We start from the raw sequence: 18,993 nt of genomic DNA, 5'->3' as shown, positions 1-18,993 counted from the left end.
ACTAGCCCTAATTACATCTATAAGACCGCCTATACGGAATCACCACGATTATCCCCCCAAATACCACGCAAAACCTTGGTCTTTCCGCTGTCCCCCTGGATTACACCATATCGGACTGTTGGAATTTCTAAGTGGAATTTGAAAATATAAGCCAAGTCTAGTGGTGTGGCTGATTTCGATCTATCTCTAGATCATAGCTTCGATTTCTACTTCAGTCTTGTGCTTCTTTCCACGCATCTGCACCCCTCCAACGAGGCATTTTTGCCATTGATCCGGAACACCGAGCTCCGCCACCCCTCGTTATTTCTTATACGACTTGTCAAGTCCACAATCCCTCGAGCGCAATCTGCGTTGCCTTCGTTCGCTTGGCCCCGGTTTCTCTACTACTGTGAATCTAGATGCATTCGCCCTATGCTATTCTTGGATAATCGCCTTTTCGTGGCGGACCTCCTGCCTTGGGGATGCAAAGTCTGGATGAGGCCTTGCGACCTTGGCCGATGGCGCTTGTGTCATTTTGGAACTGCGGAAGACCGGGACCGGACTGCTCATCTTATCTTGACTAGCCAGACAGTCTCGGCTGCTTTCGCATCAGCTAGTAGTTGCTAAGCTCGCGAGTTTTTACAAGAGCAACACAGTGATAGATGTTCTTTTGTGATGTCCGCAAGATTCCACGAGGACTATGTCAAGACTCCAGAGCGGCCCCCGGATCCGAAAAGCTGCCAGGAGACTTCGTTGATCGCGCGCAACATCTACTTATTCGACCTTCGCCACCTTTTTTGCGCGGTCATCCGCCTCGATCTACGTAGTGCCGACCCCTGTCACCAAAGGCGTCTTGTTACCAAAAGGGGTTCAGGGAATTGTTGATAGTCATAAGACCCGCGTTGCTGCTCGGCTATATGGATGCAAACTCGAGATATCGGGTACTCGATTCTATTTCAGGGAGCAATATAGTATTTCGATGAAGATATACAGCAAAGCATGGCGCTTACGACAATGGAGAATCAAATCGGTACTATGTTGTAATAGTTAGATAGGATTCCAGTGCGATGTATTTGATCCAGACCGTTGGTGGCATGGTTTTGCGTCTGTCTAAGCCATTCGTTCTCCCAGACGCGTGAACAACTCTACCTCCATCCTGTGTCCAGCATCTGGCTGCTCGAGGATCTGGCCTACATCATCGCTTCCAAGGTCATCTTCCCACACGGCCTGAATATCGGCGTTGGCCTTCAAATTTCGATACACGCACATCCTTAGATGCCAACGCAGGAGATGTGCACAGACTCGGTTTCTTGGGTCGGTACCATGTCTGGCAGAGTCCTTGGGGCATTTCCCTCCGAGTTTTGCCGTGTCTCCCCGAAAGATGATTATTTTGTAGCCTGCCTATGTTTGTGAAATATCAGTTTCGATGCAGAAAAATGCGTATGCCACAATTTCAAGAGAAGCTTAGCTTACATCCGGGTCGATCCCTAGTTTGAAATCATCGAAATAACTATGAACAGTCTTATTAAGAAGAAGCCCATTTTGCAGAGAATAGAGGCCACTCTCTCCGATTTCACTCGAAGGGCTGTCGTCGGTAATCCAGTTACCTTTGTAGTTATTTCTGTTCCACTCCTGGATCATGCTTGTAGGAAAGATATGGCTGGCTTCCATCGTCTGAAATGGGTCTTGTGCATCGGGGATCAATGGGGGTCCAGAAATTACACAATGAGTGTCTCTTGTCCGAAGGCCATCCCGGAACTTTTTCTGCTGTAGAAATGATTAGCCACAAGAAATACATATGCCTTTCTTGCTATTTCCAAGCCAATGTACCAGTCGGTCTCTTTCGTTCTGTCCTGCCGATTCAGTGCGGTAGTCTCGACTGCGAACACGGCGTGGGGCGGTCTGAGTGGTGAGCTGAACGGTGATCGGTTGCCCTCCTGTACAGTTTTAGAAACTGATAGAAAATGAGGAGTGCACAGAGTAGGGGGGACGAGTCGACATATGCCGTTGGCGACTGTCTGCTAGCATGACGCAGCTGCCATCAGAAACGCCAGCATTCACGGACGTTCCAACGCTTACCCACCTTTATCAAGGACAATATAGTTGCCCGGTGAAATGGGGACTCGAGCTTGAACACGGAGCGCCTGGCCATGGACTCCATTTGCATGCAGGTAAAATATCGACCACTCTGACTGGTTCTGGAAGATGAATATCATGCTACAGTAGCGATACAACATCTCGGAAGTATGGTATCTGTCGCTTGAGTCTGGACTGACCCGAAAGGCTGTCGATGTAACATTAATGGCTGGCGTTCTCGCATTCTCTAGTCTCGTTTGCATAGTGAGATTTGCTTACCTGCCAGCAGGGCTCCATCATTGTCGTAAATCCGGACGTTGTGATCGGGGTCGCGTGGATCTTCAAGGATACGTGCCGCCATCGTGGCAAGATAGACAAGAGAAAAGGGAAGAACACAAGAGTTGGTTAGAGTAAGAAGATGCGAATTGCAAGATAATACAGGGGCGAGAAGATGATGGGGAGTGAAGACACGGAGAAAGGGGAGGGGGAGGTGGTGGGTGCCGAAGAAGGTCTGAATGAACGTTTTGCAAGTCAAACTTAGGAGATGGACGGTCAAATGTTGAGCAACAAAAAGAGTGGCTGACTCTAACGAGCTCATCACCATAGTAGGCCAGCGAGGCAAACATAATCAAAATTTTGCTATGACGCATGATAACCGTCAGCTCTTCGTGGGTTCAGCATAAGGCCCTTTGGGGCCCGCGCTCCTACGCGGCGTCTAGTTTGTAATTGTCGATTATAATCATGGGTAAACATCTATATAATTAAGTAGCTATATTATGTAGACTTACTATACCGATCTTGGTACCCTTTGATGTTGATGGCGGTGAAAGATTAGGCGCCCACGCCCACCCACCGCACCGGGTGTTGATAACTCAGTTTCGTGGTCCTATTCCTCTTTTTCGATCCTGTCTACTTCCTGCACTCGGCAGGCTACGACCGTCATCAGTTATAGTACTTATGGTCACCATTAGGTGTATATACTACAACTCTCCCTTTCTAATACGGAACCCTCTCTACAGGACGCAAATTTCCTCCCTTCCACGTATTCCAATCTCCAGTCCCCTTTCGATGCCAGCATTTCCAAGTACCACAACGCAAGTAACATAGTCAATTGGTTCTCGCTATATTGTTTATAAGCCCCCTATTAAATAGGATCCGCTATTCTAGATGACTATCACCATCAAGTCGCCGAATCAGAATAAGCTCTTTGTCGGTAGTTACGAATCTATATCGGGTCTCGTCTCGTTTAGCTTTCACCACTTCGCATAAAATAAGGCATTTCTCCTTATTCAAATATACCGACCTATATGCGGAGTTTTCATCGCCTTGTCGGTCAATCGGTCGGTAGATTGTCGAAATCCCGCCTACTTCGATGTATCCATGTGGGAAAAATACAGCCTATTTTACCACTAGACCATAACAAAAACCTCGGTTCCTGTTTAGGGCCTAGGGGGGGCCATATCCCAGTCTGACAATCCACCCTACGATGTTCTACAACGGGACAATCATGCGCTAAACCTAGTGAGACATATAGTACTAGTCCTAATTAGATCTATAAAACCGCCTACACGGAATCACCACGATCTTCTCCCACAACACCACGTACAACCGTGGTTTTTCCGCTGTCCCTCTGGATTACACCATATCGGATATTTGTTGAAGAGCGAATTACTCTCTTAGGTTTAGTCTTAACCGCTTAGGTTTAGCGCTCTTTTCAATCCGTGCGTAGTTCTATAAAGTCCCCTTCCATCCAACAACCCCGATTTTCTTTTTCGCCTTCCTTTCTCCTACACTTTGCAGGTGAGGCATCTTTGCCATTGGCCCGGATCACCGAGCTCCTGAGCACCGCCACCCCCTTTTCCCCGTATGACTCGTCGGCTCTTCTACGACCCCGCAACTGCAACCTGAGCTGCCCTCCCTCGTCCGGCCCTCGCCAGATATCAATCAGCCAGCCTATATTTGACCTCTGCGCATGCAGGCGAATTTGCCCTACACTCTTTCAGGAAAATCAATCCTGTACAGCGGGGCTGCAAATCTGCCTTACGGCCGACACACCGCGCGAAAACCTTGTCGACCTTGTCCCAGGATTGATGCCGTACGGAATACACGGAGACCTGCAGACCGATATAGCAATTCTCTATGCAGCAACATTGGGTGCGGCAACCTCTCGGTATAGGTATGTTCTTAGAGTCTCAGTTCCAACTTCAGCCCAGACCAGGTACAGCGAGACTGCTTCCTTTCCAAGGACTAGTTGGATATAGAATGCTTGGAGCTGTGTCTTTTGCTTCCGAATAGGGTGTTTTTGATGCCGCATAATGGGGAGCTGGCTGAGATTACTAGCACCTGGCTATCTTATGGGTGATCTGTTTCGAAGGGACAAGATCTCTCTTCTTTTCGTGTATATACCGTGACTAGATCCCCATTGAAATCAAGCGCACTTGCTGCTAGATTAGGGGGATGATGTAAAAAGAAAATGAGGAAGAAATCCTATATGTCCTACAATGTCGTACATCTAAGTGTCTTTCGATCTTCCTTTCCCGAGGATTGATAGTTTCCTCTGAGCGCCCTCTGGTAGAACCTGACTTTATTTGAAATGTGAGTTTGTATTAGACATTTCTACAAGATCTGTGATATTACAAGCCTGAATATCGATATTGTGGAGTAAAACCCCAGTCAATTATTTTGAAAGGACTGGTATACTTACACGCCGTCGCCAAATTCGAAGCTGTACGTCTATATGAAACCTAAAAGGCTTAAACAAAACCTTATCCCTAAAGGTGAAAGGGGCTCGGAATAGTCCCAAGGTTTGGGAGGGAAGCTACCTAGGTAGAGATCCATTCCTTATTAGGCTGCGGCGAGGGATATACGTATCAATGATGCCCAGGCAGATATATCTTTCTACTATTTCAAACCTTGATCCTAAATTATATTCAATATTCCTGTTTCCTACCTTATACTAAAGTTCACTATACGAGAATCGTTTCATTATCTCAAAGGAATGTCCGAACTACTTGGAATGTCCGAACTACTTGGAAGTCAAGAATTGAAGCCAGTCTCCGACTGCCACCCTTCTCTCCATTACCACTTGTGCGAGCCGAACCCAGATATACTCACCTCTGTCATCGAGAACGAGCGTACTCGCCGTTTAGTACTGCAGCAGTGTGAGAAGATAGAGACAGAGCTTGATGACTTAACAGAGAATCACCCTATGTACGACGACGACAGCGATATCCTGCTAAGAATCGACTACCTTGAAAAGTTGTCTTTGTTTCTAAAAGAGGAGTTACAGTTAATTGGAAAGTCGATAAAGGGCCTAAAAGAACGCATTGAAAACCCCGAAATCTATATCGCTATGGGAAGACTCTCCGACAGTGAGTTCAACCGAGCTTATGCTTCTTTAAAGCAGAATCCCACCCGCCAGATGCGAAAAGAGCTAGCCCAGAACTCTCAGGATTGCGATGACTACTTTTGCTCTTCTAAGCGGTTACTTGAGTCCTCAAAGGTGGATAACATGAATGACAAACTTGGCCCAAGCCCTCCATCCTATAACACGGCGGCTAGTGTTCGGAAAGCGAGTGATAATGCTCCCTCAAAGCCGTCTCGGAGCTTTTGGAAGAAATTTTTTGGAAATGTTTAGCTCGGATTTAATGGGAAGGAGAAATTGAGTCTCACTAGCAGTGATTATGAGACTACTGGAAATTGCTGTTTATTTTGCTTTAAAGCGCCGTGATTATCGATTTAAATGGATTTGCTTGATGAAATTCCTAATGCTGTCCAGGTGAGAGAGCATCTCTCACCCCGTGTATAAAGCTATATATAAATCAGGCACTAGAGCCCTGTTTGCTCGAAATTTTACCACCTAGGTACTTGGGTTTCAATAGCAAGATGTAGTTGATTCATTCAAAATGTTACTTCTAGTGATTGTGCTTAGATTCTATAGCGGAAATATCTCTTTTATCGTTCTTGACTATCATGGACGTTACAGTATTAAAAAAAGATGATCATTGCTGAGCGTGAGCGAAACAACCCATACTAACTGCCTGTGCCGCCCACCGGGGGGGGGTATATGGGCGTATACAGGTAGTTTTGCTGAGCGTTAGCTTAATCCACTTTTGGGGTCCATTGTCGTCCCTAAGCGTTCTTAGGCCTAATATATATACCGCTGCAGCTACAATCAGACGCTCCGATTGTCGCTATTATCTTTTAGCAGAGTCCACTGGTAAAATGGTCTTATATAATCACACAGGTCCAGCGGCCTGCCCAGGTGAGTTCCTTTCGGGATTACATATCATATGGATGGGTTGCTTCGCTAACGCTCAGCAATAAGATCCAAGTCTGCGAAGGGGTCTACATTAAACAGCAAAATACATTCCCAAGATGATAATGCCCGGCGGCAGTATGTATTCAGGCATAGTCATCCCCGAAGAGGGCCAACCAAAGAAAAATGAAAAATAAAAATGAAAACAACGAAAAACCAAAACAACAAAACAACAAAAAGTAGAGACAGAAGACTCGTTTTCTTCCTTCATCTCACCTCACTGAGGTCCTCGGAGAGAAGCAAAAACGGCCAAAAAGCCCAGAGGAACGCCACCAAGGACACGACCATCATCTCCTCCTCCACCACCTCCTCCACCCCCGGTTTGTCAAAAAGCTCCGTTTTTATTCATCTCACCTCGCTAAGGGTCTCGGAGAGAAGAAAAGGATAAAACAACAGAGGAACGCCGTCGCCTCGGCATCGCCTCAGCAGGACAAGCCAGCCACCCCAGCCGGCGAGTCAATTGCGAAGGGCTTTTTCAGCCTCTTTCAGCCCGTGCAAGGTGTTGCGCACCGCGGTACTCCCGCTGGACAATTTTGAGATGGCCAGCCTCCTCTTCTTCCTCTTGGGCGGGGTGGGGGTCTGGGGGTTCTGGGGGGTGGCCGGGGTCGTGGGGGTTGCCGGGGTCACGGCAAGCAGACGGCCATCCACATCATCCCCTGCGGGAAGATCCCTGCAGGTCTCCTCGCGCTGCTCGCCCGTACCGACATTGCGGAGGCTATTTTACGATACATTAGCCTGTGTGCATACATAGGCAAAGATCCGTCATCATCGTTTCTATGAGAATCATGGTTTACCACTTACGGGATACCTCAGAACCCTTCTCCTTGGAGGCTAGCCGCCGGCGATGCACACAATGACCACGGCCAACAAGGCCCAAAAGCCTGGCGTGGACACCAACTTTTCACTTATGGACCGAGAGGTCCCGGAAGCAGAGAGAGAAGGCGAGGACTGGGGGGTGGGAGGGAGCGGATTCACAATGATACTGATTATGTTTGTAATATTATTCGCCATGGCTTCGATGTTGTGAATACAAATCTACGCTAAAGGGGGGGGGGGGGGGGGGGGGGTGAATACGGTATACCCCCTACGCAACATCGTGCCTGCTTAATTTGTACCAACTACGTCGTAACTACGTCTATAGCTTCCTATTCTACAGAAAAAAAAAAGCTTCTGCAGTTGGGAACCCTAAAAGCGTTTGGAGTAGGTGCCGAGAAGGTACCCTTAACAAGTGAGAGTTAGTAAAGTAAGTGTTATCAAAAATTGAGAGAAGTCAAAATGTAAGAGTTGTCAATGAGTAAGAGAAAAGTGAGAGAAAAGTGAGAGAAAAGTGAGAGAAAAGTGAGAGACTGAAGGCGAGATAGTGAAACGCCACGCTATGGTCAAAATCGATATAGTAGATTATAAGTTTACTACAATTCTTGAGTTTTTCCCGCTTAGGTTCTAAGAATTCCTGAAGATATCAATATTACGAGTCGTTTATGTGAGAGGATTCTAAGGGAGATTTCAACCCAGCGTTTAATGTTAGCTGGGATTGTTATATTCGTTTCGATCGAGCTAGATATGGTTAGCGTGGTTGGTAATTGGGACAGAGAAGATGTTTGAAATAGTAATGTGACGGTTTCTCTACGACCGTTGGTGAAACAATAAAAGAGTTAATTTTTGATAAGTATAATATCCAGCGAATAACTATTGAGGAACAATCTAAAAACCCTATCTTAGAGCCCCTGCAAACGCCATTTTCTATTAGCTAGTTCCTGAAGAGTCTCTCTATCTAGAATAACGTCGGTCTCATTTCCAGTTGGTTGCCGTAGGAAAACAGAGTTAAAGGGAGTGGTCAGAGAGTCATTGGTTAATTCCATTTGTCCATCGATCTTTGAGACTTCGATCTGCTGAGTGCTTTGAACTACTCTATTAATACGCTCCTATCGATCAATGATAAGCCGGGGACGCTTCCTGTCGAGCTTGATTATGACTGTTGTGTTGGCATTGCCTTTGGCTAGGTGCAGCCACCACTTGACGTCCCGCCGGAACTTTATGTGAGACTCGGAAACTCCTACCTCTAGGGTCACTATAGGCTGTTCGGGAAAGTGTTGAGGGACTAGAAGAGGTCCTTAGCCTTGATCTCCTTCTTTGCCACTGCCGTCTTCCCTGATTGTAGCCCCGCCGTAAAAGCGAACGTAGGCTGCAAGACCTATCTGAGTAATAACGCGGGTCAGTGCCAGATTGATAAACTGACCGATGTTAGAGTGGATTATTGTGACCATCTTGACAAGCAGAAGGTTTGCTTCGAGATCGAAGGAATAGCGGTTGGGGCGCGGCAGCATAGAAGAACCAAGGATATTGGATTGGGTTGAAAGGCTGGGGATATAGAAGAGGACGCAATCACTGGGAAGCTCGCCGTCTGTAATCTTGTCTGTTTGATCGTGCGAGTCGCTCGGCTGGTGGACAGAAATGAAGTTGGGTGATTCGTTCTTTAGGGAGGAACGTGTGCTTCGACGTGAATATGCCTGCTGTTTATTCCCCCTTTGGATGTCACGAGACGACAGGGAATCGCTCTTAATTCCTGGATGGTCGGCTTTCTCCTGAGGGGCAGTTAGTCGCCGGGGTTGAGAAATAAGGGACTTTTCAAGCCGGCGGAGCTTAATAGAGATGGAGAAGAGTTCAAGATGATTGATTGATTCGGGGAAAACAAGGAGAGAGAGGAAGAGAAGCTATCTGCTGGCAGTCCTGACAAACGGGGTCACATCAGGTGATCACAACAGAGCTCTATATCCATAATCATGGTATGAAACTGTATTGGCAGTGCTAACTACTGAAGAAGAAGGGGAAAGAAGAAGAGGAAGAGGAGACTATCTGGCTGGTAGTTCTGCTAAACATGGTTCGTTGACACTGATCCCAACAGATATATACGAGGTACCTTGGGGCTTTGCAACTACCCTTATGCTCGGGAATATGTCTAGTCTCTCCGAATTGTCAAACAAAGTTCTGGTACTATGAGCTTTGTAGGATTTGGAGCAAGTGCTTTTGCGATATAGAAGAAACTAAGGAACATAAGAGTAAGCCGCTTCACTTCTCCCTTACGTTTCGTTATTGAAAATCTTTTCTCAATCGTCCATCAGTATGCTAGCCGCTTACTTGTATGAACAGAGTAAATAATCCTTTGGTCTAGTTATTTTGTAGGGGCAATAGTCCCATTATGAAATTAGAAGAGTATATAAATAACCCAACCAAGGACGATGGGCTGCCGTTTCTTTCACCATTGTCTTTGCTGAGTCACAACTTTAGTTGGTAGGCAAACATTTGCTTTTGTTTGTTGAAATAAGTATTGTGAAAATCGGTCTGTTATTTTTATTTTTTCTCAAAGGTCCGCCTAAGTAGTTAACGAAATAAATGTCCAGCCCAGAGAAATGTTGTTGAGTTGGTAATAGTATCCGTCAAATGTATTGTTCTTTTGTTTTGTTATCCGTGTGTAAATCCCAATAACACGCAAGTATAGTGCTTTACTTATAGGGTTTCTCTGTAAATATCCTTTAATAATCAAGCAAATTATCTATGAATAGAAGAACAGTTCATATATTTTCTAGTGTGCATGGACCGGGATCGTCCAGTAAAAATCTGACATTTTTCCTCTATAAACCAGTAACCAGTTGCGCCTATAGGCAAAAAGACAAATTTCCTGGCCACGACGCCAAGTTGAAAAAATCTAACTAAGAGCATGACCGCGGCCTTATGCATAAGAGCGGGCATTTTGAGGATGGTTGTATGAGAAATGAAGTTGCAGGTCACCAATGAATGCATAGGAAGATGGAACTTGAAAGTTGTCACTACGGGATCGAGGTCGCATGTGTGAAGGATGTGCGTGGAAGCGGGTGATGAGTGTGGGGAATGGCTTGGGGGAGGCTTTAAGAGAATGCTTCTACGTGCTGGAGTTGTGACTGATGAATTAACATCCAGCCTCGGGAAGCCCTCTCCACTCCTTTTCAAAGTGTCTCCTGGTGCACTCGAGAATCGGTATTGGCAAGTTGTCTAGCTTATCTGCGGATAGTTTCCCGCTCGTACCCAGTGTGTGGTACAATTCGCAATGGCACATGTTTCGCATACCGGTTTAACGTTCCAAGATTAACTACAACGAATCTTGCCTAAGCCATTAGCAACATCGCTGAGGCAAGGAGTGGGTTTTATTTGCCGTCTTCTGGCTGTATACGTCACCAGCCTATGTTATTTCTCTTCATAATATTTTAAACACTACTAACGAATCATTATATTGCAAGAACAGTTGGCCGCTTATACTTGTCATGTCTTTTGGGTGGCATTTTTAGATCTTCTTTTTAGATGTCTTAAGTACACAAATCTCTTTAGTTTATACATGCGCATGAGTAATTAGCCAAGATTATTCTAAATGGATATACGGAGTACCTTGGTACCTGAGTACGACACGCTTTAGATGATTGGTGCAGCAGCCTGATCGACGGGCTTGGCGGGTTGTCGTTACCGGCCGAGGCGCAGACTTCTTGGTCGTGCCAAGACCAGAGTCTTGGCTGCAGATCGGAAACTGCTACTCTTTCTTCCTCCAATCAGACCTAGGGCATTCGTCAACAGACCAAGAATAGTCTAATATATTTTAACCTGTACTATTTAGGTCATGGATTTACTGCAACTGCTGACGACGACCATGACGAGTATTTATCTGGTGCTATCAACTTTTGGAACTGTAAATTATTGTACACTAGCTCGAGTATGAGGAGGAAGAACTATAAATTGAGATGTCTATCCTGACATCTTGTTGTATATTACCAATAAATTCAGACTTAATTCCTCCTGTCTTCTATATCCACCTCAAATCCTCACGATGCAATTCGGAAAGCTAGCTCTCCTTGCCATGGCCGGATTGGCCATTGGCCACCCCGGCGTCCATGAGCCCACCTCGTACAACGCCTTGTCGAAGAAGTCATTCCTTCACAATGCCAAGCGCAGTTTGAACCTGTGCGCGGATCATCTGGAGCGTCGGGGAGTCAACGCCCGTGCCAAAGCTCGCCGTGCCGTAACTGTTGCGAAATATCGTAAGCGAGGCAGGGTTGCCCGTGACACCGACAAGGTGGTGAACACCTCCCACCATTCCTCCCTCAATGTTACCCCGAACACCTCCGAGTATGAGCTGTTCGCCAAAAACCCTGTCTGCATCCTTGCTCCTGAAGGAGAGATCGGACCTTTCTGGGTGAAGGGTGAGCTCGTCCGCTCTGATGTTCGGGACGGCGAGGATGGAATCCCTATCATTCTTGATGGACAATTCATCGATATCAACACCTGCGAACCAATCCAGGATCTCTACTGGGATGTCTGGAACTGCAACTCCACCGGTGTCTACTCTGGTGTTCAGAGTAGCATGAACGGTAACGGCAACGATGCCACCAACCTCGACAAGACCTCCCTGCGCGGTATCCAGAAGACGGATGCCGATGGCGTGGCGCAGTTCAAGTCAATCTTCCCCGGTCACTACGATGGCCGCGCTACTCACGTCCATGTCATCGCCCACGTTGGTGCCCAGGAGCAGGCAAACAAGACCCTTTCCGGTGGTCACGTTGCTCACATTGGTCAATTATTCTTTGACCAGGACTTGATCACCCAGGTTGAGAACACCTACCCGTACAACACTAACACCGTTTCTATTACCGAGAACGCGGATGACCACGTCGTCATTGTTGAGACTGAGGACAGCAACTCTGATCCCTTCTTCGAATACGCTCTGCTTGGTGAGACGGTCGAGGATGGTCTCTTTGCATGGATTACCCTGGGGGTCAATGTATCTGCCAGCTATGAGACTTCCAATGCTGCTACTCTTACTTCTTCTGGAGGTGTCAGCGAGTGAGACTCGGACATCACATTCTGGCTTGTCCTTGGACTAGGTGCTTACCACACTTGGGCTAGTTAAAAGAACATGGATTTCGCTCACGGTGTGGTGGGATACAAAAAAGATGTGATTTTCTCTCCTCTCTCTTGTGGCTCCTGTACTCTATTCTGTATCCAGAAGCTATTCCTTTAATCACATTCATATAGTCAAGTACTATATCCACAATATCAATATATCACTTTCAGTTGACTTCAAGCTAGTATGAAGTAATAGACGTAGCTTCACTGATTATCTTCATTCTCGTGTTCTTGTGCCATTTAGCTGTACGGAGTCAATGTAAGTGAACTTGCCTTCATCGGATAGACCTTGTCGGAGTGGGTTATATTGGTATCGCCGGACACTGTCTCCACAACCCACATTCTGGTTTGCATTGCTCAATCGCCCGCATCTCTCCATCTGCACTTCTCCGTCCGTTCATCTACCGGCATCTTCAACCTCGTCAACCTCGTATTACCCATGCTCGCCGTCTCCCCGAATTCCCACGAGTTTTGTGAAGTCCACAAGTGTGAACAGCTCGTCTTCGTGCATTTACCATGGCATGCTCCATGCCCTCCTCTTCTTCATCGTCCCCGTTATTGATGTTCCCTGACGAGCTCGCTGCTTGGATAAGTGAAATTGGTGCCGAGGGGAGCAGACCCGGAAGTTTTCTCTTTGTGTTGTGCTCCCTTGGACTCCCTCTATCTCTGTATCCTGGTTTGCTTGATTTCGAGGTGTTGTTGTTGTTGTTGTTTATGATCGTGTACTGCCCTCGCCGCACAGTCGCGGTTGTACCAAGTCTCGCGGATATTTTGCAGCCGCCCAGTTCGCCGAACATATCTGTCAGCAACTCTTCGAACGCCGGGCATTCGATTGCAAATTTATCTCAGTAAGCCCACCCTCTTGATCTTTACCAGATACAAACGGAATACAATGATACTCATCCGCGTCTATATCATGAGCGAAGCTGTGGTCTCTCTCTGACCTTTCAATTACGAAAATATCTAATTACCTAGTAATTCGATCAGGTTTTTCGATTTCCTCCTCGATTCCCTCCATGCCGTCTTCGTCCATTCGTTCTCCCCGGTGTCCGATACCAGCCTTTCTGGATCAGCTGCAGCGCCATTTCGCATACCCGACCTCGGCTACATACACGATGGGCATGCCATTGTCGCCCATCCGGCACCCTCTTTCGACACTCAACTTGTCCATCACAGCTGCAGCGCCGCAGCGCCCGGTGCATCTACTTCCGTCAGTGAATATGCGGGGGATGCCCTATTCTCTCGCATTGTCCTACGTTGTCCTCGCCGCTTCACGGTCTTCGGAACACACTCCTGATGGTGCAGACTGTGGTACCTGGATAAATTCTTGTCGGTTTTCCTACCCACCTGGTAGCACAGCATCCCGGGAAATTTATAGGCATCCACCCTTCTTTCATACCTGCGCCTCTATTGGTGTCCATACTCCTTCTGACCGGTCGGCTGTGTTTTGAGAGATGATCAGAAGCACTACCTTTTACCGAGATGCAGGTAGAGATGTAGAAATATTGTAAGCTTATTGCTTAGTACCTAGGGTTTGGCCAAATTGTCTCTCCCCTAGCTCGGTCTCTTCCTTTCTCTTTTCGTTTCTTCTATAGCTTCCATATACTCAATACATTCTGCATCTTCGTGCCCTTTATGGTCTCCGAGTAGTGCCCAAAGAGGTTATGAGCCCGAGTTTGTGCATTCGTGTCACTTTGCAATTGTGGTACACCACCCTCGACGCATTTTCTCCGCACATCTCGCTGTCACCACCCCAATTATGCAAGGACGAAACCAGCATGCTGCTCAGTCGTCCTCATCCGCAAGTCCTATCCACGGAGCAGGCCGCGCGCCTTCCTTCCTCCATTACTGTGGCGAGTTTCGACCGATCCTGGTCGACGGAGAAAACCACGTATCTTCTTCACTTTCGCGAGTTTCAATCAATCCTCATCGACGATACACAACGAGCTCACTTTCACGAGCCTTAACTGATTCTCATTGGGAGATCAAATTGCGATTTCTCGCTAGCTCAAAACCGCAATTTCACGCACAACCACCGGCCCTTCCATCGACTCCGTCGTCATCATACCATCGACATCACCGGCCAGGTCACCCCAACAAACGGTGTCACCAACCTCCATACAAACAATCTCAACATACCCTAACCGAGGGCTTCTCTCGCACGGAGTTTTCATCCACCACAAGTGCCTTCCCTTCGACGCATGTCTCAATCTGCTAACCACGCGGTCAGTACCTCTCCATTCGACGTATAGCTTTGCCAAGTGCCTCTCCATTCGACGCACCTTACCTACATCAAGTGCCTCTCCTACGACACACCTCTCTATCCGCTAGCCACGCGGTCAGTACCTTCCCATTCGACGCACCTTACCATTCAACATATTTCCAGTTTCAACTGCTACTACCCACAAGCCCACTACATCCAATACCGCTATTGGTAGCCCTCTAATTCGCTACAACAAACAACTAGGTTTGCTTATCGTGGGGGACACAATTCCATCATTCCATGTTCATGGGGGGTGTCGCATTTCTTAGTCTCCATAGCTTAACAATCAATCGCGTATCTCACATTGCACCATGCAGTTCGATGTAGTCCTTTCTAACAGATGCTTTAGACATAAAGATGCCTGGCCATCAAGAGGTTGGCAAGGGATAAAAACCAATGAGTAATAATGTCGTATTGCGTATAAATCTCAGTGAATTCGGGTGTGCTATGTGATCGATGAAGCGATATCCGTACATTTTACTGACGCGTCACTCCGAACCGGCTTGAATTAACAATCGGTTTGCAGCATCAGTAATACCACAAGCAAGGGAGCCGTCTTAACAGAATCGAGCAGCTCAGTCCAACTGACAAGGGGTTTTTTTTGTACATCGCTAAAGGGGTTGTCCGGGGTACATATAGACACCTAATAATCGAGTCCGTAATAGCGAGCTACATCGGGTTAATGAGATCATCATCATCATAATGCTCGAGCCCACTCGCGAGTTTTAGCAACCTACGATTTATGACACCACAAACTATCCAGATGTATCATTAACTTCCATTAGTACGGCTAGTGGCTCACATACAGCAACTTCATAGGAACCCCCGAGGTCTGTGCTTAGGCGGGCATCCGATGCCAAGGACGCACTGCATGATACAAGGGTCGTGCTTGTACGCCATACCGAACACGGTCTAGCGTATAACCCTAATGATCTATAGATCTTGCTGCGGCTCAATGACCTGTATCTTCAGTCGACAACATGATGCATTTCTATGAGACGTAGCTAGACGAAATCAAAGCTGGGACACAATCAAAGTACCTGGATCGATGTGTGAGGGTGGCAATGGTATTATCTAGTGGCATAAGCCTGGAGAGTGTAGACACCATCGCATCTTCTTTTTACGTCTTTAGAGACTACACTGCTGCCTCAATACTCATGGGAGGTGGGGTGAGTAAATCGTTGAAGAGGGGAAGTTGAGAAATGGGAGGTCCCCTGAAGGACACCCCAGACACAAACGTACTTCCCAACCGCTTCCTGACCCTTGGGGTATAAATACCCCCTCCTCCCTCCTCCCCCTCTCTCTCCTTTTTCTTTCTTCCTTCTTCATCTCCCCAACTCCTCATACCATCCACCACAAACAATTCATCAAATATTTTATTCACCCTTCATCTCCCATCAAGTCTTCCATCATCAGCCTGAGCCTCATGACTTCTTCCATCTTTCTACTTCCACATCCGATGAGATGGACCCTGTCATCACCATGCCCTTGACGCACTGGCCTTTGTCACGTCAACATTATATTACATGACTGGTTAGTTGTTCCATCCTTGTTCCGTCCACTTCCATTTTCCGTTGCCTTTCCTTACTTACATTCACTCTTCAGACAACTCAACCACATAACATGTCCCTTCAACATGTCTCGCACCTGTCACGTCAACATTCATCACATGACTGGTTAGTTGTTCCATCCTTGTTCCGTCCACTTTTATCTTCCGTTGCCTTTCCGTACTTACACTCACCCTTCAGACAACTCAACCGCATTGTCTTCTTCTTCCACCTTGTACTCCAGACATGCGTGCTCAACCACATCAACCCCACAATATGCATCCAACCAGGTCCAGTGAAACCACATCCAACTCAGTCACATCCGGCCTTCCAGAGATGGTCTTCAACTTCGAAACAAGCAGCCGGCTTAGATCGGCAGCAAAGGCAAAAGGAAAAAGAAAAGGAAAAAGAAAAAGAAAAGGAACAGGAACAGGAAATAGAAAAAAAAAGAAAAAGGAAAAGGAAAACAAAGAAAAGAAAACGAAAAAGAAAAAAAGAAAAAAGAGTTCTGAACGATTCCAAGCATCCTCATTCAACCATCCAAACAACCAACAACCATCCACACAACCATCAGCCATCCACACAACCAACAACCATCCAATTCAATCAACAACTTCCAGTCTGACCGTGGCGGGCTTCGGCTTCAGGACAATCGGCAGACTGGTCAACCATCTACTTCGATCACCCCTCTACTTCGAACAACCACAACTAGTCTGACTGTGGCGGGCTTCGGCTTCAGGACAATCAGCAGACTAGTCAACTATCCAATCAACCATCCAATCAACCATCCACTTCGATCACCTCTCCATTTCGAACAACCACAATCAGTCTGACCGTGGCGGGCTTTGGCTTCAGGACAATCGGCAGACTGGTAAACCATCTACTTTGACCGTCCATATCAAAGCACCTACAATGCAAAACGTTAAAAGAGGGGAAAGAAAAGAAGTGGCCTTGAACGACAAGAGTCTCCGCAGGAATGTCTCTAAAGGAAAGAAGGAGACTTCTCGTCAGGAAGAGGTTACAGCGTGTACCCAATGAAAAGGAGACTCTCAAGGCTGTTTGCTATGGTGGTAAAAAAAGAGGTTGTTGCTCGAGATCACCGCTTGATCACCTTCAGTTAGCCACTTCACTCAACTATCCACTTCAATTAATCATCCACGTTCAGCCACCTACAATGCTTCCCCTTTCAACATATCCTTGCTCAATTCATAAAATTTCATGCCCCAGCCCGTTGTGTAGCATACGTGGTCCTTTCTGTAGGCATAATCTAGAATTGAAAAGTAAACTTGAGTAGAATCAATAAATGAATCAATCCAAAACAAATTAATACAAGTCCAGGAAAACAATATATCGACCTTGACGCTTAGATGTCGCGTTAAGCCACATCTGTAAAGACGTTGTACTTTAAACACATACGGAAACACTACCGTCACCCAGACTTATCCCATCTCGTGGTCATTCAACCGTCAGAAGGCATTTACCGTGACTCAAATTGCTGTGTACCTCTCTGTGTCGCGTCAATGATGGGCATGGAAGACATTAAGGTTCTGCTCGATCATGGAGCAGATCCAAATCTCCCTGGTCCAAGTGGAAATATGACACTAGGACGTGCGGCAAAATTTGGCTACGAGGGGATAGTCCGACTTCTCCTGGACCGGGGTGCCCATATAAACAGTATAGACTCTGAAGTCGACATAAACTCGGATCCAAGCTCTACCTCAACCAACTCCTCATAGTAATCCCCTTATAGAATATCAAAAACTTCAAAGGTTAGCAGAACCAAGCACAGAAGGGAATGCCTCTTCACTATACATTATTTCCTCGGTTTTATATGAAGACTAGGATACTTTGAAGGCTGCTTTTAATGGAAGCCAACGTATTAAGGCTTCGATTTGTCAGCCATTCGTTTATAAACAACTACACGTTTTTTATTCTGTGTTTTCAGTCTCTTGCTAAACTTTTATTCCTTCTCACTTCACAGCTTCGCTGTTGCATTACAGGTTATTTGACCATAAGATACTCTACTCTTTCGACCATGATTTTAGCGCCTCGTCTGTGTAGCCCAGTTCAAAGTGAACTCTCAGGCTCTCTTTTCGGACTATACGCCGTCCCCGCAACCTGCCCAACACCCTCCACGTGACGTAACCACCCAACCCGATCCTTCGTAAACTGCTCAATCCTCGGCCTCAATTTAGTCTCATGTAAGTTGAAATCATCCACTGTTCCAAGACGAAGAATACTATGTCCCGGGAATGCCTCGCCGACGCGATACATGAGCGAGCCACAAGTTGAACAGAAGAAGATGGTCATTTTCTTGCCGGAACCGATTGTCCCAGACTGACCGTAGGATGTGAGATTCTCGCGACCGCGTAGGTGTCTCAGATGGGAGTCTGCAATTATGAAATTGGAGGCGAACATCGAGGCGGTGATTTTGCGGCAGTCTGTACAGTGGCAGAGGAATGTGTCAATTAGGCCGGGACCTTCGGTTGGCTATAGTTTGCCGTTAGTATTGGTGGAGTGTGATTCTTAGTATTGAGGTATGTGCTACACTCACGAAAGCAAGTTGTATGGCGCCGCAGTAGCATGTAGCTGTCGCTTGCTGCCCTTCAGACCAACCGTCATTTGCGCCGCCGGCTAGGGGGATGTAGGGTTTGGATTTATCGGTAGACATATTGTTTGGAAATATCGTATATTTATGAGGCTATAGTGAGCAACTACTGGAGATAATCGCAGCATTTAAAGCACCATCTTGGATGACAAATCTTACATATTATAAATCATGTGCTGGTGACGAATCCAAAACCCCGCAAGTATTTCCGACATTACAAACCATCAAGCATAGATACTAGTCAATAGGAACGGAAAATGGGTTTATATTGTATTTT

At 46.6% G+C, this 18,993-nt stretch overlaps 8 protein-coding genes across 8 annotated transcripts; 4 read left to right on the top strand and 4 right to left on the bottom strand.

Annotated features, from left to right (window-relative positions):
- Positions 1-1,089: 1,089 nt before the first annotated feature.
- On the bottom strand, positions 1,090-2,416 carry N7537_000144 (HNH endonuclease signature motif containing protein; the record flags this gene model as incomplete). The annotated part of the gene is made up of 5 exons (XM_056891202.1): positions 1,090-1,380; positions 1,453-1,746; positions 1,810-1,916; positions 2,063-2,263; positions 2,335-2,416. The coding sequence occupies 5 exons, from the start codon at positions 2,414-2,416 to the stop codon at positions 1,090-1,092; spliced, it is 975 nt and encodes a 324-aa protein (XP_056756197.1).
- A 2,637-nt stretch (positions 2,417-5,053) lies between these two features.
- On the top strand, positions 5,054-5,692 carry N7537_000143 (uncharacterized protein; the record flags this gene model as incomplete). The annotated part of the gene is made up of 1 exon (XM_056891201.1): positions 5,054-5,692. One exon carries the CDS (start codon positions 5,054-5,056, stop codon positions 5,690-5,692), a length of 639 nt encoding a protein of 212 aa, XP_056756196.1.
- A 1,137-nt stretch (positions 5,693-6,829) lies between these two features.
- On the bottom strand, positions 6,830-7,384 carry N7537_000142 (uncharacterized protein; the record flags this gene model as incomplete). The annotated part of the gene is made up of 2 exons (XM_056891200.1): positions 6,830-7,088; positions 7,224-7,384. The coding sequence occupies 2 exons, from the start codon at positions 7,382-7,384 to the stop codon at positions 6,830-6,832; spliced, it is 420 nt and encodes a 139-aa protein (XP_056756195.1).
- Positions 7,385-11,222: 3,838 nt separating this feature from the next.
- On the top strand, positions 11,223-12,239 carry N7537_000141 (intradiol ring-cleavage dioxygenase; the record flags this gene model as incomplete). The annotated part of the gene is made up of 1 exon (XM_056891199.1): positions 11,223-12,239. One exon carries the CDS (start codon positions 11,223-11,225, stop codon positions 12,237-12,239), a length of 1,017 nt encoding a protein of 338 aa, XP_056756194.1.
- A 575-nt stretch (positions 12,240-12,814) lies between these two features.
- Positions 12,815-13,595, top strand: N7537_000140 (uncharacterized protein; the record flags this gene model as incomplete). Its single annotated transcript, XM_056891198.1, has 2 exons — positions 12,815-13,146; positions 13,286-13,595. The coding sequence occupies 2 exons, from the start codon at positions 12,815-12,817 to the stop codon at positions 13,593-13,595; spliced, it is 642 nt and encodes a 213-aa protein (XP_056756193.1).
- A 367-nt stretch (positions 13,596-13,962) lies between these two features.
- N7537_000139 (uncharacterized protein) lies at positions 13,963-14,265 on the top strand (the record flags this gene model as incomplete). Its single annotated transcript, XM_056891197.1, has 1 exon — positions 13,963-14,265. The coding sequence occupies one exon, from the start codon at positions 13,963-13,965 to the stop codon at positions 14,263-14,265; it is 303 nt and encodes a 100-aa protein (XP_056756192.1).
- A 36-nt stretch (positions 14,266-14,301) lies between these two features.
- N7537_000138 (uncharacterized protein) lies at positions 14,302-14,676 on the bottom strand (the record flags this gene model as incomplete). The annotated part of the gene is made up of 3 exons (XM_056891196.1): positions 14,302-14,412; positions 14,438-14,509; positions 14,662-14,676. 3 exons carry the CDS (start codon positions 14,674-14,676, stop codon positions 14,302-14,304), a joined length of 198 nt encoding a protein of 65 aa, XP_056756191.1.
- Positions 14,677-18,175: 3,499 nt separating this feature from the next.
- On the bottom strand, positions 18,176-18,779 carry N7537_000137 (GFA family protein; the record flags this gene model as incomplete). Its single annotated transcript, XM_056891195.1, has 2 exons — positions 18,176-18,598; positions 18,663-18,779. The coding sequence occupies 2 exons, from the start codon at positions 18,777-18,779 to the stop codon at positions 18,176-18,178; spliced, it is 540 nt and encodes a 179-aa protein (XP_056756190.1).
- Positions 18,780-18,993: the final 214 nt, after the last annotated feature.

This window comes from Penicillium hordei, assembly GCF_028827395.1.
Source record: "Penicillium hordei strain IBT 12815 chromosome Unknown utg000001l_segment0_segment0, whole genome shotgun sequence".
Lineage (NCBI taxonomy): Eukaryota > Fungi > Ascomycota > Eurotiomycetes > Eurotiales > Aspergillaceae > Penicillium > Penicillium hordei.
This window is presented reverse-complemented; position numbering and strand designations above follow the sequence as displayed.